The sequence below is a fragment of the Mobula birostris genome, chromosome 20 (genome assembly GCF_030028105.1).
Source record: "Mobula birostris isolate sMobBir1 chromosome 20, sMobBir1.hap1, whole genome shotgun sequence".
Lineage (NCBI taxonomy): Eukaryota > Metazoa > Chordata > Chondrichthyes > Myliobatiformes > Myliobatidae > Mobula > Mobula birostris.
This window is the reverse complement of record NC_092389.1, coordinates 13,977,726-14,002,663: the sequence shown is the minus strand read 5'-3', so window position 1 is coordinate 14,002,663 and position 24,938 is coordinate 13,977,726. Positions and strand designations below refer to the sequence as shown.

At 43.0% G+C, this 24,938-nt stretch overlaps 3 protein-coding genes across 6 annotated transcripts in view; 2 read left to right on the top strand and 1 right to left on the bottom strand.

Annotated features, from left to right (window-relative positions):
• The first annotated feature begins 2,279 nt into the window (after positions 1-2,279).
• On the top strand, positions 2,280-4,690 carry LOC140185468 (uncharacterized). Its single transcript, XM_072238803.1, has 3 exons — positions 2,280-2,328; positions 2,759-2,885; positions 3,640-4,690. Exons 1-3 carry the CDS (start codon positions 2,280-2,282, stop codon positions 4,538-4,540), a joined length of 1,077 nt encoding a protein of 358 aa, XP_072094904.1. The 3' UTR covers positions 4,541-4,690.
• Positions 4,691-11,065: 6,375 nt separating this feature from the next.
• Positions 11,066-13,326, top strand: LOC140185466 (uncharacterized). The gene is made up of 3 exons (XM_072238802.1): positions 11,066-11,114; positions 11,545-11,671; positions 12,426-13,326. Exons 1-3 carry the CDS (start codon positions 11,066-11,068, stop codon positions 13,324-13,326), a joined length of 1,077 nt encoding a protein of 358 aa, XP_072094903.1.
• A 7,456-nt stretch (positions 13,327-20,782) lies between these two features.
• LOC140185067 (uncharacterized) overlaps positions 20,783-24,938 on the bottom strand; it is a 33,165-nt gene continuing 29,009 nt past the window's right edge. For all 4 annotated transcript variants that reach the window (XM_072238306.1, XM_072238307.1, XM_072238305.1 and 1 more), the window contains 2 exons: positions 24,242-24,365; positions 20,783-21,711 (listed from right to left, as the gene is read on the bottom strand). In XM_072238306.1, the coding sequence (XP_072094407.1) occupies positions 21,207-21,711; positions 24,242-24,365 (629 nt within the window). In that variant the 3' untranslated portion in view covers positions 20,783-21,206. The remainder of the gene's footprint in view (positions 21,712-24,241; positions 24,366-24,938) is intronic.

The following is a 24,938-nucleotide window of genomic DNA, read 5'->3' as shown; positions in this document are numbered from 1 at the left end:
GTTGAGTGCCAGGCTGTTGCTGTGACACCACTCCACTGGTTGGCATATCTCACTCCTGTACGCCTTCTCGTCGCCACCTGAGATTCCACCAACAATGGTTGTACCGTCAGCAAATTTATAGATGGTATTTGAGCTAATACCTAGCCACACAGTCATGTGTATACAAAGATAGAGCAGTGGGCTAAGCACACACCCGAGGTGCGCCAGTGTTGATCGTCAGCGAGGAGGATATGTTTTTACCAATCCGCACAGACTGCAGTCACCAACCTAACATGCCCACAACGCTCGGCAGAGCAAGACAAAACACACAAGCAACTAAACAACTACAGCAAAACAATCCCTGTTCCTCCCTCCCACACACACAAACAAACCGTTGCCCAACCCCAGGACAGGCCTCTGGGCCTCCAGCGTCCAGTGAACTTGTAGATTCACAGACACTGGGCTTTGTTTTCCCCATTGGATTCGCAGTGGACTCAGGGCTCTGTGTGCAGTTTGCACGTTGTACATGAAGCAAAGTGGGTTTTCTTCAAATGCTCCTTTTCCTCACACACCTCAAAGTCAGACAGGTTGGTAGGTTATTGGACATTGTAAATTGCCGATAGATGGTTAGAATATGGGGAGATTTGAATGGAACGTGGGAAGAATTTAAAAATGCAGTTAATATAGTGTTAATGTAGACTGTTGTTTGTCAAGGACTCCATTGGCCAAAGGCCTGTTTCTGTGCTGTGTGACTCTGTGACCATGAGGTCGCAGGCTTAAGCAACAGTGATTGTCTTGTGTGAATATGTTCACATGGAGAACTTTTAAGGCCTTAGCAGGTAAAACGATACAAAATCATAGATTCTTTTATCTCAGACAGGACCTTGTTAGGCCCAGCATTTCTGTCTAAGGAATTAATTCCAATCATCACACTTTCCCAGCGGCCATACAATTTGCTTCCTGTCGATCTATCTGCGGAGGCAAGGGGAGACTCTTTCCATCCACTCCACAAATATTCATTCCAGACGCCAGCAACTCATTATTCCTACATCTCCCATCTGCTTCCTTTGCTGATGATCTCGAATCAAAGTCCTCAGGTTACCTAATCAGCTGCCAATGATGACAGACTCTCCCTGTCATTAAAAATACCTCACCCCAAGTCCATAGAGTGATCTAATGTTACAGAGGTAGTAAACCATGGCCTTTGGAATGAAAAATTAATCTTGAATGGAATTTGCCCTCTCAGGTTGAGTTGGAGTCATGGTGAAGGCAGCAGTTCAGAGTAACATTCTTGTTGGAAGCTCCACATTCTCCTGGTTTTCAGGGAAAGTCCACGAGAACACAAATGTACCAACTTTGTTATCAGCTGCTGATAAGGTGCCCTTATATAGAGTGAACTTTGTTATCAGCCACTGATAAGGTGCCCTTATATAGAGAGAGCATCTGTGGGCTGCCATACAGATCTCCTGGAAGAACACAGCAGAAACAGGTGAGAGGAGCCCTGACGCTCACTTTCCTCCACCCCAGCGAGCTTGCCTGCTTATCCTTTTAACTACTCTCTATGGACAGCTTCACTGATCAGGCAATTGGTCAAGGCATAGAAACTGAAGAACAGCTTTCTATGTTTCTGTAATGTTACAGGGTATAATTCACTGGGCATTTGATAGGTTCTTCATTAGTAAGGGCATCAAAGTTTATGGGGAGAATGTAAGAGAATGGGGCTGAGAGAGAAAATAAATCAGTTTTGACTGAATGGACGAGCAAATTCGATGGGCCAAAAGGCTCAATTCTGCTCCTGTGATTTATGGTTTTATAATTGACATGTCACAGGCTAGATTTATGGAGGATACTTTCTCTAGCTGAAGAGTTTAGGATCCTGGGGTGGGGTCAGATTTTCAGAGTAAGGGGTGTGCCATTGAGGATTTCAAAAAGAAGGAATATTGTAAATTAGAGGTCAGTCAGTTTTTGGAAATCTGGAGGGCTCAGCCCCTGAGCTCATTCAAAGCAGATATGGATATATTTCTGGTTGCCTTGGGCACCTAGTGATATTGATACAGTGCAGGAAAATGGTGGTGAGCTCAAAGATCAGCTTTGATCTCAATAACTGAACAGGTTCAAAGGGCTGGATGCTGACTCCATGTATAACAAATAGAGTTCAGAAGGGGGCAGTAATACTCGGGTAGATTTTCCATGTGGGTTTAAACCCTGGAATAACTCTGATCGTTATTTCTTTTCACAGATTGACTGCAAAGGGATACAGAAATAATCTGCCATACTCAATATCATTTGAGAACACCACCATGTTTCCCAAAGCAATCCTCCTGCTTCTGGCTGCTGCCTTTCTCACAGGTATGAGATTCAAATATTCCTGTTCTCTTATTCTGGGACGATGACTGGGTTTTATTGCCATTTCCAGTCTTCAAAGCTGGTTCTTGATTGACCTTGGACGCACTAGCTTCACTTCACTGATGTGCACCTGATTTTAGCTCTGATCTGAATTCTGGAGCCCCTTGCATTGTCCATTCCTCCACACATCGGCTCCTGGGTGCAACTTGTTCCTCCCCTTACTGGGTTTGTTGTAAGTCCCCGTTACAAATAATCAAAGACCTGGGATTTTACTCAATGACTCATTCAGCTACAGTATACCCCCAAAGAGGAGTGATCAGCAAGATACAGAGTGAAGTCTTGTTACGCATCATTTGGTTGAATGAACAGTAGATGTTGTGGAATGTTCCTGCTGTGTTCCTACCCTGATCACCTCAAATTTTCCTTCCCATAGGCTGTCGGGCTGAGAGCAATGGAGATCAGGTTCGAGATGCCTTCTGGAATTACATCAGCCAAATGACTGAGGAAGCCCAGGATAGTGTCGAGCTGATCCAGAGCTCAGAAATCGGACAGCAACTCAAGTGAGCATTTGGGGTTTTAATGGGTACTAAGAATAGATCAGCAACGTCTATTGAGCAAGGAGCTGGCCAGGCATGCCTTAGGACTGGAGCACTGCAACAGTCCGAGAGGTTCTTTACAATTATTTTATAGAATCTGATCCCCACCAACATTATTGTCCAGCTCTATTTGTTAATTGACCAGTTTAAGATGCCAGTGAAGTCTCAACTATGGACACAGATTTCCTTCCCTTAAGGACATTATGGACTTCTATAATAACACAGTCAATTTGCTATAACAAGAGTGATATCTTGAATTCCAGATGTATTATTTATCTACTCTAATGTAAGTGTTTTTCACGAGGAGCTGAATTCATTATTTCAGAATAATCGTCATGGTTTTGTAGATTGGTTTTACCAGGAACATAACCACTGTGCTGTAATATTAAAGTGAAGGTTCCTCAGCAAGTTTAAAAACAAACAAGAATGAGAATAAATGATAAAAGGGGTAAACTCATCAGGGCTTGTGGAACAGATACCCAGCAAAACTTAACAGATAGGTAATAATAGATTGAATGAAAACTATTGTGTGACTCACATCCTCCCTCTGCAATGAACATCTACAGTTATCCTTAGAAGATTTTGTGATCCAAAATGTCCTTTAGAAGCTCTCCTTTCCAGTGTACATTTGTTTCAGAGCCAGCCTTGTACGTAGCTCTGTCTAAATGTATCTCTTTCCTGTAACGAGAATAAGAAACAACTGTCTCTTCTTTTCCAGTCGCCTTATTCAGGATAATCTGCAGACTGTCAATGACTATGCTGAGGATCTCCGACAGAAGTTGGCTCCTTACACCGATGGTCTTCATGAGAAGATGACAGTCGACATTGAGAGCCTTCGCCAGCAGATAAGAGAACAGCTGGAAGACCTGAGGGAGAAACTTGCTCCCTTTGCTGATGGAGTTCATCGGAAGATCAGCAGGAATATTGAAGAATTTCATCAGAAGTTGACCCCTTTTGCTGAAGACCTGGGCCAACAGCTGCATAAGAATGCAGAGGAACTTCGGCAGAAGTTGACTCCCTTTACTGAAGAGCTACAGGCCAGATTGGAAGTGAGCACAGAGAACCTGAGGGAAGTCCTGACTCCCTATGCTGAGGAGCTCCAGATGAAGATTGATGAAAACATGGACACCCTCAGGCAGGATGTGGCTGCCAAAGCTGCTGAATTCCGCTCCAGGTTTAATGAGAATGTCCAGGAGCTTCGCAATAGCTTGGCCCCCTATGCCAAGGATCTCCAGATCAAGATGAACCAACAAATTGGAGAAATGTCCCAGATAGTTGAACCATATGCCGAGAAGCTCCAGGCAAAAGTCAATGAGCATGTGGATGTTCTGAACCAAAGGCTGAACCCTTACATCGTCGAACTGAAGGCTAAACTTAACGAGAACATGGACCAGAACCTGGGCCCATTCATTGAAAATTTCAACACCAACGTTAACCAGGGAATCGAGGAGTTCCATCAGAACCTGGCTCCCTACACTGAGCAGCTGAAACAAATCATCAGTCAGAATGTGAAGGAGATGCAGGAGAGACTTGTCCTGAATGGAGGCAATGTTCAGCAGGATCTTCAGACCCAGCTCACCACTTTATGGGGCAACTTCTGGCAGCATCTGCAGAACTAATTGAGATGTAGAATGTGGCTCTATCAAACTGTGTGTCAAGACTCAGGGGTCCTCTTGCTGTCTCAAATGGTAATATGTCAAAATTATTTATTGTTTTTCGACTGAAAAGTATTAAAATCAAATACTGAAATTTTGGAGTGTGAACTATAAAATACCTGCAATAAAACTTTAATATCTGAGAAGTTTTACATGGTCAAAAATAGTTATCACTAGAACTATGTAAATCATACTGCACAAAACAAAGCAATTCATCCAACCCACTACATCCCATTTTCCCACACGTTTCCCCAATTACTCCAAATATCTCTGACAAGCATTGGTGCAACGCAATTTTTGGAGATACTTATTGAAATCACACCTGCCCTATTCTGCCATATCTTTGATGGAAATCTGCTCCTTCTGCAGCTTGGACAGCCTTCATAAAGTCTTTCGACCATACTTAACATCAGTAATTCAATCAGTGTTTCAAAGATTCTAACATAACTTCAATCCTGTATGTATTATTGAACAGGTCATTTCAGCAGGCCACTGAACCTGCTAACTTCAATGTCTGGAGTGCAAGATCCGTAAGACATAGGAACAGAATTAGGCCATTTGACACATCAAATCTGCTTCAGCATTCAATCATGGCTGATTTATTTTCCTTCTCAACTATTCCACTGCCACAATAACATAATTTGGTCAGCCAGGCTGTTTTCAACTGCAGCATCTCAGTATTCTTCATGCTCACTTTCATTCCTGATTGCAACTCAATTGTTTTTCTGCGGTTTCCAATGAAACAGTGATTTCCACTGCTCATTGGAACGTAAGCTGCGCCTCAGTTAGGAGCTGCTGATGAATACTTTCTTTTAGATTTCACAAACTAAGCAATCTCTCAGTGCATCATTAAGCCCATTATGGAAGGCAGTCTCTTCAATTCAGCCACCCATGCCAAAATGGGCTCCCCTTCTTTTTGATTCTGCTTATGAAACCTAAAGTGTTCTGCAATAAACAATGGCCTGGGTTCTCAGTGTTCCTGCATCACTTTTACAATAGCGGCAAAACTCAGACTTGATAGTTTGGTCGGAGCAGTCAAACGTCGAAGAAAACTGTATGCCTTTAAACTCAATACATTTAGCAAAACTGGCACTCGCTTCTCATTGGCTATTTCATTTGCATCAAAATACTGTCCCAATAGTTCAGTACATGAGCCATTTGAGCAATCAAACTCGTCAATCTTTCCGAAGCAACCAGCCATTTCTGATTTTTTAATGCGTAGTATCACTCGCTACTCACAGTTTATGATCCCCAAGTTCTTCCGTTTACTCCATTTTAAAAAAACCTCGATCGTGTGTTCCCTTCCGAAAAGCACGTGCTGGCTGCATTCGCTTTAAATTCGGCCGTCTCTCCTCACGTTGGGGTGGGTTTTCACTCGACGGTGCACCTGCTGTGTTTACTTTATTTTGAACGGCCCGCTACGCTTAACAGGTTGGTAGAGGTCTCGGGTTCGTTTTAAAATACCTAATCAGCACCGTTATGTTTTCTAACTTCAAAACTTGAAGTAATTCAAAGGAAGATACAGAGTCCGAAATATAGGTCTCGCTTTGCCTTTAAGCGAGGCGCTCTTGTATCACGTGATAGCGTGATGACAGTTACAATTAATGCATTTTTACATGAAACCGTAATTAATTATTTAAACGAACAGGATTACTTCATCAAACTGTATATATCATTTTATATATATGTATATATATATATATATATATATATATATACACACACACATACATACACACATATATAACAACACAATTATTTAAACGAACAAAATACTTAAATCAAACTATATATATATTTTTGTATGTATATATACACACACACACAAGATTACTCAAGTATAATTGAAATATTAAATACAAAACAATCAAGTCTCTAGGTGCAATTAAAAGGTCAGAGAGTGAGAGTGAATGGAATTGGAGCAAGTGCAAACAGAGTTTCTGGATGCATATAATCCAGTGTAGCAGAAAAGAAGGCATTTCGAGAGAGACAGATGCAGATTTATTTATCACATGGTCATCCTCCATTATTTGCGTTAACACCCAACACAACCCAAGGGTGTGCTGAGGCAGCCTGCAATTGTTTCCACGCATTCCATCACCAACATCACTGGCCCAATATGTTCCAATAAATAACACAAGGAGCAACGACAGCAAATTAGAAGAGACAATAGCAACAAAACAAACCCCTTTTCTATCCATCTCAGTGTCACCAACTGGGTTCAACCCTGAACTTAGACACCGTGAGATTCAGATCCATCTATGTATCACTTGTACTTCAAAACAAATGTTTGCATTAACAGCCAACACAATCTACAGCAGCCCGCAAATGGTGCCATGCATTCCAACACCGGAATCAGAATCAGGTTTATTATCACTGGCATGTGACATGAAATTTGTTAACTTAGCAGCAGCAGTTCAATGCAATGCATAATCCACAGGGAGAGAGGAAAAAATAAATTAAATAAAAACATGATAATAAATAAACAAGTAAAACAATTATGTATATTGAATAGATTATTAAAAAATGTGCAAAAAGAGAAATACTGTATATTAAAAAAGTGAGGTAGTGTCCAAAGCTTCAAAGTTCAGTTGAGAATAGGATGGCAGAGGGGAAGAAGCTGTTCCTGAATCCTGAGTGTGTGCCTTCAGGCTTCTGTACCTCCTACCTGATGGTATCGGTCAGAAAAGGGCATGCCCTGGGTGCAGGAGGTCTTTAATAATGGACGCTGCCTTTCTGAGACACCGCTCCCTGAAGATGTCCTGGGTACTTTGTAGGCTAGTACCAATGATGGAGCTGACTAGATCTACAACCCTCTGCAGCTTCTATCGGTCCTGTGCGGTAGCCCCTCCATACCAGACAGTGATGCAGCCTGTCAGAATGGTGTCCATGGTACAACGATAGAAGTTTTTGAGTGCATTTGTTGACATGCCAAATCTCTTCAAACTCCTAATGAAGTATAGCCACTGTCTTGCCTTCTTTATGATGACATCAATATGTAAGGATCAGGCTAGATTCTCAGAGATCATGACACCCAGGAACTTGAAGCTGCTCACTCTCTCCACTTCTGATCCCTCAATGAGGATTGGTATGTGTCCCTTCGTCTTACCCTTCCTGAAGTCCACAATCAGCTCTTTCGTCTTACTGACGTTGAGTGCCAGGCTGTTGCTGTGACACCACTCCACTGGTTGGCATATCTCACTCCTGTACGCCTTCTCGTCGCCACCTGAGATTCCACCAACAATGGTTGTACCGTCAGCAAATTTATAGATGGTATTTGAGCTAATACCTAGCCACACAGTCATGTGTATACAAAGATAGAGCAGTGGGCTAAGCACACACCCGAGGTGCGCCAGTGTTGATCGTCAGCGAGGAGGATATGTTTTTACCAATCCGCACAGACTGCAGTCACCAACCTAACATGCCCACAACGCTCGGCAGAGCAAGACAAAACACACAAGCAACTAAACAACTACAGCAAAACAATCCCTGTTCCTCCCTCCCACACACACAAACAAACCGTTGCCCAACCCCAGGACAGGCCTCTGGGCCTCCAGCGTCCAGTGAACTTGTAGATTCACAGACACTGGGCTTTGTTTTCCCCATTGGATTCGCAGTGGACTCAGGGCTCTGTGTGCAGTTTGCACGTTGTACATGAAGCAAAGTGGGTTTTCTTCAAATGCTCCTTTTCCTCACACACCTCAAAGTCAGACAGGTTGGTAGGTTATTGGACATTGTAAATTGCCGATAGATGGTTAGAATATGGGGAGATTTGAATGGAACGTGGGAAGAATTTAAAAATGCAGTTAATATAGTGTTAATGTAGACTGTTGTTTGTCAAGGACTCCATTGGCCAAAGGCCTGTTTCTGTGCTGTGTGACTCTGTGACCATGAGGTCGCAGGCTTAAGCAACAGTGATTGTCTTGTGTGAATATGTTCACATGGAGAACTTTTAAGGCCTTAGCAGGTAAAACGATACAAAATCATAGATTCCTTTATCTCAGACAGGACCTTGTTAGGCCCAGCATTTCTGTCTAAGGAATTAATTTCAATCATCACACTTTCCCAGCGGCCATACAATTTGCTTCCTGTCGATCTATCTGCGGAGGCAAGGGGAGACTCTTTCCATCCACTCCACAAATATTCATTCCAGACGCCAGCAACTCATTATTCCTACATCTCCCATCTGCTTCCTTTGCTGATGATCTCGAATCAAAGTCCTCAGGTTACCTAATCAGCTGCCAATGATGACAGACTCTCCCTGTCATTAAAAATACCTCACCCCAAGTCCATAGAGTGATCTAATGTTACAGAGGTAGTAAACCATGGCCTTTGGAATGAAAAATTAATCTTGAATGGAATTTGCCCTCTCAGGTTGAGTTGGAGTCATGGTGAAGGCAGCAGTTCAGAGTAACATTCTTGTTGGAAGCTCCACATTCTCCTGGTTTTCAGGGAAAGTCCACGAGAACACAAATGTATCAACTTTGTTATCAGCTGCTGATAAGGTGCCCTTATATAGAGTGAGCGTCTGTGGGCTGCCACACAGATCTCCTGGAAGAACACAGCAGAAACAGGTGAGAGGAGCCCTGATGCTCACTTTCCTCCACCGCAGCGAGCTTGCCTGCTTATCCTTTTAACTACTGTCTATGGACAGCTTCACTGATCAGGCAATTGGTCAATGCATAGAAACTAAAGAACAGCTTTCTATGTTTCTGTAATGTTACAGGGTATAATTAACTGGGAGTTTGATAGGTTCTTCATTAGTATCGGATCAAAGATTATGGGGAGAATGGGGCTGAGAGAGAAAATAAATCAGTTTTGATTGAATGGACGAGCAGATTCGCTGGGCCAAAAGGCTCAATTCTGCTCCTGTGATTTATGGTTTTATAACTGATTCGTCACAGACTAGATGTGTGGAGGATACTTTCTCTGGCTGAAGAGTTTAGGATCCCAGGGTGGGGTCAGAGTTTCAGAGTAAGGGGTGTGCCATTAAGGACTTCAAAAAGAAAGAATGTTGTAAATGGTTCAAAAAAGGTAGTAGGAATAGTCCGGGTAATTATAGACCAGTGAGCCTTACATCTGTGGTGGGAAGTTTGGCCAGGTGGATTCAGAATTGGCTTGCCTGCAGAAAGCAGAGGGTCGTGGTGGAGAGAGTACATTCGGATTGTAGGGTTCTGAGACCTCTACTTTTCGTGATTTTTATTAATGACCTGGATGTGGGGGTGGAAGGGTGGGTTTGCAAGTTTGCAGACGACACAAAGGTTGGTGGTGTTGTAGATAGTGTAGAGGATTGTTGAAGGTTGCAGAGAGACATTGATAGGATGCAGAAGTGGGCTGAGAAGTGGCAGATGGAGTTCAACCCGGAGAAGTGTGAGGTTGTACTCTTTGGAAGGACAAACTCCAAGGCAGAGTACAAAGTAAATGGCAGGATAGTTGGTAGTGTGGAGGAGCAGAGGGATCTGGGGTACACGTCCATAGATCCCTTAAAGTTGCCTCACAGGTAGATGGGGTATTTACGAAAGCTTATGGGGTGTTAGCTTTCATAAATCGAGGGATAGAGTTTAAGAGTCGCGGGGTAATGATGCAGCTCTATAAAACTCTGGTTAGGCCACACTTGGAGTACTGTGTCCAGTTCTGGTTGCCTCACTATAGGAAGGATATGGAAGCATTGGAAAGGGTACAGAGGAGATTTACCAGGATGCTGCCTGGTTTAGAGAGTCTGCATTATGATCAGAGATTAAGGGAGCTAGGGCTTTACTCTTTGGAGAGAAGGAGGATGAGAGGAGACATGATAGAGGTGTACAAGATAATAAGAGGAATAGATAGAGTGGATAGCCAGCGCCTCTTCCCCAGGGCACCACTGCTCAATAAAAGAGGACATGGCTTTAAGGTAAGGGGTGGGAAGTTCAAGGGGGATATTAGAGGAAGGTTTTTTACTCAGAGAGTGGTTGGTGCGTGGAATGCACTGCCTGAGTCAGTGGCGGAGGCAGATACACTAGTGAAATTTAAGAGACTACTAGACAGGTATATGGAGGAGTTTAAGGTGGGTGGTTATATGGAGGCAGGGTTTGAGGGTCGGCACAATATTGTGGGCCGAAGGGCCTGTACTGTGCTGTACTGTTCTATGTTCGATGTTTAGAGGTCAGTAGATCTTTGGAAGTCTGGAGGGCTCAGTCACTGAGCTCATTCAAAGCAGAAATGGATATATTTCTGGTTGCCATGGGCACCTAGGTATATTGGGACAATGCAGAAAATGGTGGTGAGCTCAATGATCAGCTTTGATCTCAATAACTGAACAGGTTCAAAGGGCTGGATGCTGACTTCATGTATAACAAATAGAGTTCAGAAGGGGGCAATAATACTCGGGTAGATTTTCCATCTGGGTTTAAACTCTGGAATAACTTTGATCGTTATTTTTTTTTCCATAGATTGACTGCAAAGGGACATAGAAATAATCTGTCATACTCAATATCATTTGAGAACACCACCATGTTTCCCAAAGCAATCCTCCTGCTTCTGGCTGCTGCCTTTCTCACAGGTATGAGATTCAAATATTCCTGTTCTCTTATTCTGAGACGATGACTGGGTTTTATTGCCATTTCCAGTCTTCAAAGCTGGTTCTTGATTGACCTTGGACGCACTAGCTTCACTTCACTGATGTGCACCTGATTTTAGCTCTGATCTGAATTCTGGAGCCCCTTGCATTGTCCATTCCTCCACACATCGGCTCCTGGGTGCAACTTGTTCCTCCCCTTACTGGGTTTGTTGTAAGTCCCCGTTACAAATAATCAAAGACCTGGGATTTTACTCAATGACTCATTCAGCTACAGTATACCCCCAAAGAGGAGTGATCAGCAAGATACAGAGTGAAGTCTTGTTACGCATCATTTGGTTGAATGAACAGTAGATGTTGTGGAATGTTCCTGCTGTGTTCCTACCCTGATCACCTCAAATTTTCCTTCCCATAGGCTGTCGGGCTGAGAGCAATGGAGATCAGGTTCGAGATGCCTTCTGGAATTACATCAGCCAAATGACTGAGGAAGCCCAGGATAGTGTCGAGCTGATCCAGAGCACAGAAATCGGACAGCAACTCAAGTGAGCATTTGGGGTTTTAATGGGTACTAAGAATAGATCAGCAACGTCTATTGAGCAAGGAGCTGGCCAGACATGCCTTAGGACTGGAGCACTGCAACAGTCCGAGAGGTTCTTTACAATTATTTTATAGAATCTGATCCCCACCAACATTATTGTCCAGCTCTATTTGTTAATTGACCAGTTTAAGATGCCAGTGAAGTCTCAACTATGGACACAGATTTCCTTCCCTTAAGGACATTATGGACTTCTATAATAACACAGTCAATCTGCTATAACAAGAGTGATATCTTGAATTCCAGATGTATTATTTATCTACTCTAATGTAAGTGTCTTTCACGAGGAGCTGAATTCATTATTTCAGATTAATCGTCATGGTTTTGTAGATTGGTTTTACCAGGAACATAACCACTGTGCTGTAATATTAAAGTGAAGGTTCCTCAGCAAGTTTAAAAACAAACAAGAATGAGAATAAATGATAAAAGGGGTAAACTCATCAGGGCTTGTGGAACAGATACCCAGCAAAACTTAACAGATAGGTAATAATAGATTGAATGAAAACTATTGTGTGACTCACATCCTCCCTCTGCAATGAACATCTACAGTTATCCTTAGAAGATTTTGTGATCCAAAATGTCCTTTAGAAGCTCTCCTTTCCAGTGTACATTTGTTTCAGAACCAGCCTTGTACGTAGCTCTGTCTAAATGTATCTCTTTCCTGTAACGAGAATAAGAAACAACTGTCTCTTCTTTTCCAGTCGCCTTATTCAGGATAATCTGCAGACTGTCAATGACTATGCTGAGGATCTCCGACAGAAGTTGGCTCCTTACACCGATGGTCTTCATGAGAAGATGACAGTCGACATTGAGAGCCTTCGCCAGCAGATAAGAGAACAGCTGGAAGACCTGAGGGAGAAACTTGCTCCCTTTGCTGATGGAGTTCATCGGAAGATCAGCAGGAACATTGAAGAATTTCATCAGAAGTTGACCCCTTTTGCTGAAGACCTGGGCCAACAGCTGCGTAAGAATGCAGAGGAACTTCGGCAGAAGTTGACTCCCTTTACTGAAGAGCTACAGGCCAGATTGGAAGTGAGCACAGAGAACCTGAGGGAAGCCCTGACTCCCTACGCTGAGGAGCTCCAGATGAAGATTGATGAAAACATGGACACCTTCAGGCAGGATGTGGCTGCCAAAGCTGCTGAATTCCGCTCCAGGTTTAATGAGAATGTCCAGGAGCTTCGCAATAGCTTGGCCCCCTATGCCAAGGATGTCCAGATCAAGATGAACCAACAAATTGGAGAAATGTCCCAGATAGTTGAACCATATGCCGAGAAGCTCCAGGCAAAAGTCAGTGAGCATGTGGATGTTCTGAACCAAAGGCTGAACCCTTACATCGTCGAACTGAAGGCTAAACTTAACGAGAACATGGACCAGAATCTGGGCCCATTCATTGAAAATTTCAACACCAATGTTAACCAGGGAATCGAGGAGTTCCATCAGAACCTGGCGCCCTACACTGAGCAGCTGAAACAAATCATCAGTCAGAATGTGAAGGAGATGCAGGAGAGACTTGTCCTGAATGGAGGCAATGTTCAGCAGGATCTTCAGACCCAGCTCACCACTTTATGGGGCAACTTCTGGCAGCATCTGCAGAACTAACTGATAAGTAGAATTTACTTTGTTGTCCTCTTGGTGCACAGATAAAGGAATGCTTAAATGTAACTCTCCCCACTCTCTTTATTTTTTGCAAAGAGGAATATATCAATATCATTGATTATATTTTTGAGTCTGAATTTCTGAAGTATGTACAATAAAAGTTTGAATTACCTTTTGATCCATCACTTTTGCATGTTTTATTTTCATAATAGAAATCGTCTCTTCGTATACTTACATTTTTGTAAATATTGTAAGAAATTCACTCATGTAACACATTTCCTTCAGTGTTGTACCATTGGTAATTAACATTATCTGGACTGAGCCCTGGAAATGACCACTTCTCAATGATTTTGCATCACTTCAGATTTTCAATTCAGACCCTCCTTAGTCTGAGACATCCTTGTTGAATTGGTGCCATTTCTGGTTTTGTCTATCTCAGACTGATATTTTTTGCTGTTCTCCCTCAGGAGCATTTGAGGAAACCTGGAATATTTTTCCCCAGAGGCAACTCTCTGTGGGCACTTCTCAACCCAAGGCATGCTGCTAAATAGATTGAGACTCCTAAACAATGAATCTTTTACTTATTTTGTGTCTTCAGGCTTGTCTGCAATATGGTACAGTCCTCCCACTATGACAGGTGTCCAAAGGTTGAGGCATTGCTTTTCAAATGATTGCACACTCCTTTCATGGTGATGTATATGCTCACTCCAGATTCAAGCTAGTTTATTGTCATATACAGCAGGGTGCAACGAAATTCCTCACTCGTGTGATGTTCACTGTGTAAGCAGTATACATATACAATAACAAATACTACAATGGTAATAATACATAATGTATGCTCCATGTCTGTGTAATATTGGAAACTAGTGAATGGTAACCTTGTCCAAAAATAGAGCCTTTAATTTGTACCTGATAAGCACGATGGTTGTGGTGACTGGTGTAGTCTGGATGGACAGTTAACTACTTCCCCTCCCACCACACCCGACCATAACCCTAACCCTACCCAGGGACACAGGGGACTTTGCTGTTGCGCTCCTGCGGACGGTGCACTAGCTGAGTCAATATGCTTCAGTCTCACCTGAGTGTAAAGGGGCTAGAAGCCCCACCAGTGGAGGAGCAGGGACTGGTGGCTGGAGGGAACACGCAACCCAATACACAGAAATGGACGTGGATGTGTGCACACTGAAGTCCCATTTGGGAATGCAAACTGTCACGTTATCACAAACTAACCGAAACCGCTCAGAGACAAGAATGGGAAAATGACACTGTGTGACACCCTCCGCAAATAACAATGTTTTAAAGTCGAAGAAAGTTTCTGGATTCATTATTGAGAAACCAGCAAAGACAAGCTATCTTGTAACGATAAAACTCATGAAACTAAACTAGCGATACAAGAAAATATACAGCCTGAGCATATTCAATCATACTTAAGCCAAGCGTAACTAAGTGAAGCGAATTTAAATGAAAAACTATCATTCCTGGCTGCCTCTAACTCTAACCAGACTAAAAATGAATGAAAGACAAAACATGAATATGTAACTATACTAGCCACATCTACTACGCCCCAACCTATGTGACAAATCACCCATCATAGATGCACAGCACAAAGTACAATACAAGTAGACAGAAAATAGATACATGTTTCCTACACAAACTGACCACTGACCTGCTTCATTTAAGTCAGCCAATGGCAATACAGCTGTTGGGTGCCAACTGTGCTGAAGTTTGCTCTGGTTAGATCTAGACCGCATAACTATGAGCAAGATAGGCCACAGTTGGCAGCTTCCTTGCTGCTGCCAACTGTTTGCATTATTCATGAAACCCCACTTCATGACCAAGAGTGTCTGTCAATGAACAATTGGGGAATTTCGACATATACATTATAGAAAGTAAATGGTTGCATGATAGCCTGGTACGGCAATTGCAATGCACAGGGGTGTAGGTGGTTGCAGAAGGTAGTCGACACAGCCCTGTCTACCACAGTCACAATCCTCCCCACCATTGACAACATCTATACAAGGCATTGCCTCAAGAAAGCGGCATCTAACCCTATGGATGATAGAAAAAAATGGACAGCTATGTAGGAGGCAATGGTTAAATTGACCTCAGAGTAGGTTGGCACAATATTGCGGGCCGAATGGCCTGTACTGTTCTATGTTTTATATTCTATCTGTTATGTTCTATCATGAAGAATCACACTGCCTGGGTCATGCCAGCTTTTCATTGACACCACTGGTCAGGAGCTACAGAAGCCTGACGTCCCATACCACCAGGTTCAGGAACAGCAACTTTCCAATAACTGTTATGTTCTTGAACCGACCTGCACAACCCTAACCAGCTTTGTCCTTGTGCACATGACATTAAACTCGACTTGATCATTGAACAGGTCAGAGGGAAAATGAGAAGACAAGTTCGTCTTCAGCTACAAACAATTTGAAGTGAAGATTTTACATGCTGGAGAAAGGCCAAGGAGAAGGATAGTGAACCTTTCAGGGGCAGGCAGAGTGCATGTCACTGAAGCTCTATGGGGCATGCCTGCAAATGGCAGACTATCCCTCTGGCCAGGCATCCCTTCCGAGAGTGGAGGAAGTTCCAACTTTGACATGGAAGGACGTTGCATAGGCCACACAATAGGTTGGAAAGGAATGGCAATGATGTGAACTTTAATTCCCAATGTTACTGACCCTGACCCCTTGTTGGCACCGCTGCTTAATTTGCTGCAGCCTGACAACTAACTGCGCCGCAATTCTGCCTTCTGACCAGTTCCTTATCCCTGATGCTGGCGTCCAGCTAAATCCAAGGGCTTCAATTTTGTTACCGACTCTAGCTTATGGCCCTTCATCAACACCTTTTAAAGAACCAAAAACCCCATCAATCTTCCCAGTGTCATCTGTAAACAATTCCAACTTCTTAAACCTATTCTGCCATATTGTCAATTCATTTTTTTATAATTAATTATTTCTCATATTAACTGGAAGTTTGAATTGTACTCCCTGGAGCCAAGTACACAAAGATGAACCCCTGGGCAGTATGCACTACTGACTTCCACCCCAGCTGAGACTTTGCCGTAGAGAGGTAATTGGTAGTTGTTTTTTTATTATTATTACATGTACCGAGATGCAGTGAAAAGCTTTTTGCATGCTACAAACAAGAGAAAATCTGCAGATGCTAGAAATCCGAGCAACAAACACAAAATGCTGGAGGAGTTCAGCAGGCCAGGCAGCTTCTATGGAAAAGGGTACAGTCAACAGAAGCAAATTGGCCCAAAACGTTGACTGTTCTTTTTTCCATAGATGCTGCCTGGCCTGCTGAGTTCCTCCAGCATTTTGTACTTGATGCTTGCATGCTATCCAGACAAATAATTCCATGCAGGACATTCATCCCATCAAGTCTGCAGTGGCCATCAACCACCGATTTACACAAACCCTTCATGTAATGACCAGCTTCATTACCTTCTCATTCTCATTGAGTCATCAAGTCATCCTGAATTCTAACTTGCTGTTTCCTACCATCAGATTGTTTTGAATCCAATTTGCTTCCCTACGGTAATCTCATGTGGTGACCTTTGTAAGTGTTTTACTGAAAATGTACCGTATGTAAGCCACATCCATTCGGCTCCTAGCCCATCTTATGTCACAACCACAGATTCAGCAGCGCAGCAGATTCGGCAATTGCGCTCATGAATATGTACATACCAGCTAATTATTATTTCATTGTGATAGTATTTAACTCCATTCATTCCGTCGTAGTGCTTGTCAGGACTTGAACCTGGAACACGGCAACACTTCACTGCCTGCATTTGGCCTTGCCTGAGAAATTGGACTGTCCAGTCAACTGACTCTGAAGACTAGCGGTATTCGTTTTATACTTAGTTGTTCTTTTCAGCCACAGTGTAGACTTCGTTTTCCATTTGAGAGTTTTAGTTAACGGCCCTGTTTGGCCAAGTGTTTCTTGTTTGCTCTTCCCTTTAACTCCGTTCACATTAAAATCTGTGAACTATCGACCCGCGTCAGTGTCTCTCACTCTGCACTTGGGCCATAGCCGCACCGTTCTGACATTTTATCCATCATTTCTTTCGAGAAGTCAGTTAGGTTTCTTAAGATCATCCTCCCTTTCTGAAATTCATGAGTCTAATCATTTCCTTTACCAAGACAGTTTGTAAATTATCTTTAGTTTACAAATTTAAAGCATTAGCATTACTATTATGACAGATTTTAAACAAACTGGTCTAAATTGTCCTGTTCGGACATACTCCAATTTTCTAACTTGCATCCTCCTGAAGCATAATTTTGAAGTCTTCCTTCTCCTTTTCCCTCAGCATCTTTTCAGGTGCACAACTGTATGCTCTCCAAAACTTAAACGATCTCTTTGACGCTTTGATGAAGGGGCTGAACCTATAATTTTGCTCCTTATGCCAGAGATGCGGCCTGACCTGCTGTATATTTCAGGCACATTGCTTCATGTTCCTAGTTTTCTATATCACCAATAACTGCCCTGGTCCAATCACATTGATTCCCTGGCCAAGAATGCACACCAGTGCCTCTACTTCCTCGGGCCTCCAAGGAAATTCAGTATGTCCCTAAAGACCCTCTACAATTTTTAAAGAATGCACCAATCTGGATGCATCGCAGCTTTGTACAGCAACTGATCTGCTCAAAATCACAAGAAATTGTAGAGAGTTGTGAACACATCCCAGTGAACTACAAAAATTAACCTCCTATCCATTGACTCCATCTATACTTCCTGTTGCCTTGGGAAAGCAGCCAACATAATCAAGGACTCCTCTCACCCTGACCATTCCCTCTTGCCCCCTCTCCAATTGGGTAGGAAATATAAAAGCTTAAAAACATGTACCAGAAGCACAAGGACGGATTCTATATTGCTGTTATAAGACCTTTGAACTGACTTTTTATATGACAAAGATGAGCTCTTGATCTCTCAGTCTGCTTTGTTGTGTCAGTCTCTATTCAGTTCAGGCATGATTAACAATATCAACCCTGATGATATCCCTTTATTTAATTTCTTAATGTCACCCATCTACATCGGGTCTCACTGATATACAGGAGGTCACACCGGGCACACTGAACACAGTAGATGACCCCAACAGACTCACAGGTGAAGTATCGCCTCACCTGGAAGGACTTTTTGGGCCCCTGAATGGTAGTGAGGGAGGAGGTGTAAGGGCAGGTGTAGCACTTGTTCCGCTTGCAAGGATAAGTGCCAGGAGGGAGATCAGTGGGGAGGAATGAATGGAGAAGGGAGTCACACAGGGAGCGATCCCTGCGGAAAGCAGAAAGTGGGGTGGGGGTGGAGAGGCAAAGATGTGCAGGTGGTGGAATCCTGCCGGAGATGGCAGAAATTACGGATAATTATGTGATGGACGTGGAGGTTGGTGGGGTGGTAGGTGAGGACAAGAGGAACCCTATCCCTGGTGGGCTGGCGGGAGGTTGGGGTGAGGGCAGACGTGCACGTAATGGAAGAGATGCGGTTGAGGGCAGCATTGATGGTGGAGGAAGGGAAGCCCCTTTCTGTGAAAAAGGAGGACATCTCCTTCATTCTGGAATGAAAAGCCTCATCCTGAGAGCAGATACAGTGGAGATGGAGGAATTGAGAGAATGAGATTGTGTTTTTACAAGCAACAGAGTGGGAATGGGTAGTATCCAGGTAGCTGTGAGAGTCTATGGCTTTATAATAGACATCAGTAGATAAACGGTCACCAGAGACAGAGGCAGAGAGATTGAGAGAGGGGAGGGAGATGTCGGAAATAAACCAGGCAAATTTGAGGGCAGGGTGGAAGATGGAGGCGAAGGTGATGAAGTCGATGAGCTCTGCATGGGTGTAGGAAGTAGCACAGACAAGAGAAAATCTGCAGATGCTGGAAATCCAAGCAACACACACAAAAAATGCTGGAGGAACTTCAGGCCAGGCAGCATCTATGGAAAAAAGTTCAGTGGATATTTCAGGCCAAGACCCTTCGACAGGACTGGAGAAAAAAGATGACGAGTACACCTGCCCCTACACCGTTCAGGGCCCCAAAAAGTCCTTCCAGGTGAGGCGACACTTTACCTGTGAGTCTGTTGGTCAGTGCTATGTTCAGTGCTCCCAGTGTGGCCTCCTGTATATCGGTGAGACCGAACATAGATTGGGACACCTCTTTGCCGAGCACCTACACTCTATCCGCCAGAAAAAGCAGGATCTCCCGCTGGCCACCTCTTTTAATTCCACTTCCCATTTCCATTCCGATATGTCAATCCATGGCATCTTCCACTGTCAGGATAAAGTCACATTTAGATTGGAGGAACAACACCTCATATTCCACATGGGTAGCCTCCAACCTGATAGCATGAACATTGATTTCTCAAACTTCCGGTTATGCCTCCCCCTTCACCATTCCCCATCCCTTTTTCCCTCTCTCACCTTATCTCCTTACCTGCCCAACACCTCCCTCTTGTGCTCCTCCCCCCTTTCCATTCTTCCATGGCTTTCTGTCCTCTCCTATTAGACTCCCCCTTCTCCAGCCCTTTATCTCTTTCACCAATCAACTTCCCAGCTCTTTACTTCATCCCTCACACTCCTAGTTTCACATCACCTTGTGTTTCTCTCTCCCTTCCCCACACTTTTTAAATCTACTCTCAGCTTTTTCTCTCCAGTCCTGCCCAAGGACCTTGGCCCGAAACGTCGACTGTACTTTTTTCCATAGATGCTGCCTGGCCTGCTGAGTTCCTCCAGCATTTTGTGTCTGTTGCTCAGATTTCCAGCATCTGCGGGTTTTCTCTTGTTTGTAATTAATTGGAAACTATTTTGGGGATTTTGCAGCACTGTAAAGTGCTACATAAATCCAAGCCTTTCTTGAAAAGATGACATCATGATGGAATGAATTTGTGGTGATGGCAAAACTTTAATCACATTGTCAATATTCTGCTAAACTTAGAGCTACTTCTGAAGTCTTCATTGGGCTGGTAAGTATGGAAATTGCAAGTGCCATCAATGCCACTCTGCTCCTCTATGTGACATAACGAACATGGCAATCCAAGTAGAGTTGCTGACTAAATATACCCTTTAACCATTTATACACTATTCTTACAATACAATCTGTTGCAATTACTGTCCTCTTGAAAGAAGCATAACTGAGCTTTTAATGATGTATTGAGATAAAATTCCTTTTGAACCACTTATGCCTTAGAGTCTTAATTTTAGAAGTGTTGATGCTTATTTCTTGAAAATAACATTTATAACTTTTACTTACTCTTTACTATGTTACTTCCCTTGCTATTTTCCTCCTTAAATAGTGAGACAAAGAGGCTTGAAGAGGACGTCTTGAAACTTAGGACCTTGGCAACTGAACTCAGGGTTATTCAGGACCCTCAGAATTGGAGCAGAATAAATGTTACAGAGGGTCATTCGGCTGGTGGAGATTTACAGGAGTGAGTTCAAGAAACCACATTCTACAGATCAGGCTTGAAAAATTTTTATTAGTGGCTTCAAAATCATTGTTTTTTACAAATAAAAGCATTTGAAGGGCTTTAAATGACTACAAGCAAAGACATGGCATTTTGTGTTCCAAAGCAATTCCACAGTTCTGGGTAACAATTTAGCTTAAGTACTTTTGCTGTTTAAGGGCTGCAGGTGGAAGTTTGGCAAAGCCGAGGACACACACTGAAGATTCTGCTGATTGACGTTTGTATTTTGTGACAATTTTGTTTCGTGTTTCCTCCACACTTTTTGTTGCCTTCTTTACAGGGACCACTTGTTTCAATCTACTGGTTGACGTTGCTGCTAAGGTATATGATTCCAGATTTTATTTGGTGCTTTCAACACTTGTGAGGCTGGCCTACAGTTAGTTCTCTGATGTACAGAACCACCTTATGTGCTAAGAATCTATCTTATTTTGAACAACCCTTCTGGGCTACTTCAATTGCCAGTTGGCTCACCTTGCTCATGCTATCTTTGATCAGCGGAATTATCTTATTGAGCAGCTCTTGCGAGACTTGGTCAACCATGTTGCGCGTCTGCTCATCATTGCCAGTCATGTGCTGGATGTTCACATTTCCAATAGTTTTCAGTTGTACTCGCTCAGTGGATGGACTCAGCACATCCCGCGCGTCCTTCATGCTTTCCAGTCTGGCCCTAAGAACCTTGTTGTAGGGGGTAAATAACTGCCCCCATCGGTTGATGTTGAGTTTTTCAACGCTGGGTGTCAGACTTTGAGTAATTTCTTCAACATCCTTGCTGATCTTCTGACGCATGCCATCAATGGCAACTGAGAGCTTCTCACCCATGTTGCTCAGCTGCTCTGTGACCTGCTGTTGAATGGCCTCTCTCCTCTCAGACATCTCCGTTTCAAAGTCGTCTGCGATGGGAGTCAGGCCAGGATTAGCCATTGTGGGGCTGGAAGAATCAACAAGAAAAGGAGATGAACTCGAAAGGTGTATATCCAAAAAGACAGCTTGCATGAAAGTTTCCTGGTAACTGGATGCTTGGAAAAAATTCAAAACAAAATGGAGAGTGAGATAATAGATAAGGAAAGAAACCCAAACACCTTCCATAGTTAATGCCTTTGTTTGATGTTTGGTAATAGGCACAAAGTAACAGAAAATAAGACCTGTAATAAGTCACTTGACTCTTCAAGACAAGCCCATAATTCAATTTGGTCATGGCTGATTGCTTACCTCAATACAATATTCCTGCTCTTTTCTTGGATCCCTTGAAGCCTTTCATGTCTAGAACGTATCTCCCTCTTAAATATATTCACCTCTATAATATAGACTCAGTGACTCCGTCTCCACTGCCTTCTGAGTGCAGAATTCCACAAATTCACCAATCTCTAAGGGAAAAGTTTCTCCTCATCTCAGTCCTTAATGTCAGCATATGACTGAGACATCAACCCTTCCCAATTCCCTCCCCTACTCCATTTGACCCTCAAGCCCCAGGAAACATCCTTTTTGCATTCAGTCTATTAAGACACGTTAGGATTTTGTCAGTTTCAGCAAAACCCTTTTTCATTCTTCTAGATTCCAGAAAAGATAATTGACCAAATTTCTCCTCAGATGATAGTCCTGCCGTCTTGGGAACCCATCCAGTGAACCTTAGCTATACCCTCCAGTATGCAGTATACCCTTTCATAGGTAAGGAAATTAAAATTGCACACAATGCTCCCAAATGTCATTTTGCCAAAACCTCATATAACTACAGCAAAATATCCTTGTTCCTGTACTCAAAAAACTTTAGTAATGAAGGCCAATATACCATTCGCCTTCTTAACTGCTTGCTGCACTTGCATGTTGGTTTCTAATGACTGGTGTACAAGAAGAACAAGGTTCCGTTGTACATCAATACTTCCAAGCTCTCACTATTTAAATAAAAAAATTGCCTTTGAGGTTTTTGCAACAAATATAATTTCTTCACACTGCATCTACCGTGTATTTACTCATTCCACTTGTTACAATTGGCTTGAAACCCCTTTGCATCCTCCTCATAACTCACAATCTCACTCAGTTCCATGTTGTTGACAGAAATATTACATTCAGTTCCTCATCCAAATCATGAACATACTGTATACAGTTGAGGCCCAGTCACTGATCCCTGTAGTGGCACCTCTGTTTCCCACCTTCCGTCAAATCATTTTCAATCCATGCTTGATTATTACCCCCCAGTCCCATGTGGTTTAATTTTGCACAGTAGCCACTTACGTGGGACTTTATCAGAGGCTTTAAGAAAATCCAAACACACCATATCCACTGGTTCTCCCTTGTCTACTTCACTAGTAGAGGCCTCAAAAACTCCAGGAGGGTTATCATACCCCTTCATAAATGCAGTGATGATATTGCTTAATCCTAACTGTGTTGTCTAGAGCAGGAGATCAGTCTCAGGATACAAGGTAAAGTATTAGGATGGAGATGAGGAGTATTTTCTTCACTTAGGACATAGTGAATTTGTGGAATTCACTACTATAGACAGCTGTAGCAATTAAATACTGAATATATTTTCTGAAGGAGACAAATAAATTTCTGCACATAATAGGCAACAGTGGATATGGGAAGATAGGAAAACTATAGTATTCAGATAGGGGATCTCATGATAGTATAGAACAGCAGATAAGATTCAAATATGACTGTCTTCATCTAACACCCATTACTATTTGACTTCCAATTCCCATTTTGACATGTCTACTCATAGCCCCCTCTACTACCAAGATGAGGCCAAACACAGGTTGGAGGAGTAACACCTGACTGGGTAGCCCCCAACCTGATGGTACAAACATCAATTTCTCAAACTTCTGGTAATTTCTTCCCCCACCATCCTTCTCTCTTCTTCCATTTCCTGATCTGGTTACGCTCTTAAGTTCTCCTCTTCTCCTCACCTGCCCATTGCCTCCCCCTGGTTCTTCTCCTCCTTTCTTTTCTTCCAATGGTCCACTGTCCACTCAGATTTGATTCTTTCTTCTTCAGATATTTACCTCTTCCATTCATCCACTCCAAGCTTCTTACTTCATCTTTCCACCCACATCCACCTATCTTCTCCATCACCTGGTGTCACCTATCACCTGCTTGTACTCATTCCCATACCCCCTCTTTCTTATCTTGGTTTCTTCCCCCTTCCTTTCCAGTTGTGTTAAAGGGCCTCAGTGCAAAATGTTGACTGTTTATTCCCTTCCATAGATGCTGCCTGACTTGTTGAGTTCCTCCAGCATTTTGCGTGTGTTATCCATTACCCTTTGTTTAGTCTCTGTCTGACTACCATGTGCAGCTCATCAGCTTCCACTCAACAACCCTGGCACTGGTTCAGTTCATCAATTCTCTGCTGATCAGCAAATGTGCCAACTTTTTAATTATCTTACTAAATGCAACATTTTGTCATTTCGAATCACCTCACAGGAGCCCAGCCTGTACTAATAACACCCCTCACGGCAGGTACTCACTTCTGTCGTTGGTTAGCTTTCAAGCCCTGTAGCTGGTTCGCATCGTTCTCGGCATTGTTGTCCAATTGGCTGATGCGGTCTCTCAAGACATTTTGAAACTGATCACTATCGTCAGCCCATGAGCCTTCAGGGTGAAGGGAATGGAAGGAATAGAGAAAGAACACATGAGGAAGATTCAATGAGTCTGCAGTTTAATTCACTGAGAAGTGGGTTCTAGTCATTCAAGAAGTGACCTGGTGACTTCATAGAGCCAGGGCCCTCTACATTACAAGGCAGCTGGTGAGGCACCATCATGACTTGCTCTGCAGGGTTCCAAACAATTCTCTATCATGACATTTGGACAGTCACAGGAACATTGTTTGATGGTATACTGAGAGAGGCAGCTTTTGTGGACTCCAAGACAAAATGATTCACCTTCAGTGGAAGTGTTAAGCACACAATATTATATTGACCACCTACTGTAGAGCTGACTGCTTAATAGCAGTTAGTTGTATACCCACCGTTATTTACTTAAAGAGCAGAAATTGTGGGAAGAAATTGAGGGAAGAGGATAATAACAGCAGTATAATGGGGTCAAGCAACACACATCAAAGTTGCTGGTGAACGCAGCAGGCCTGGCAGCATCTCTAGGAAGAGGTGCAGTCGACGTTTCAGGCCGAGACCCTTCGTCAGCATAATGGGGTCCACATGATTCACA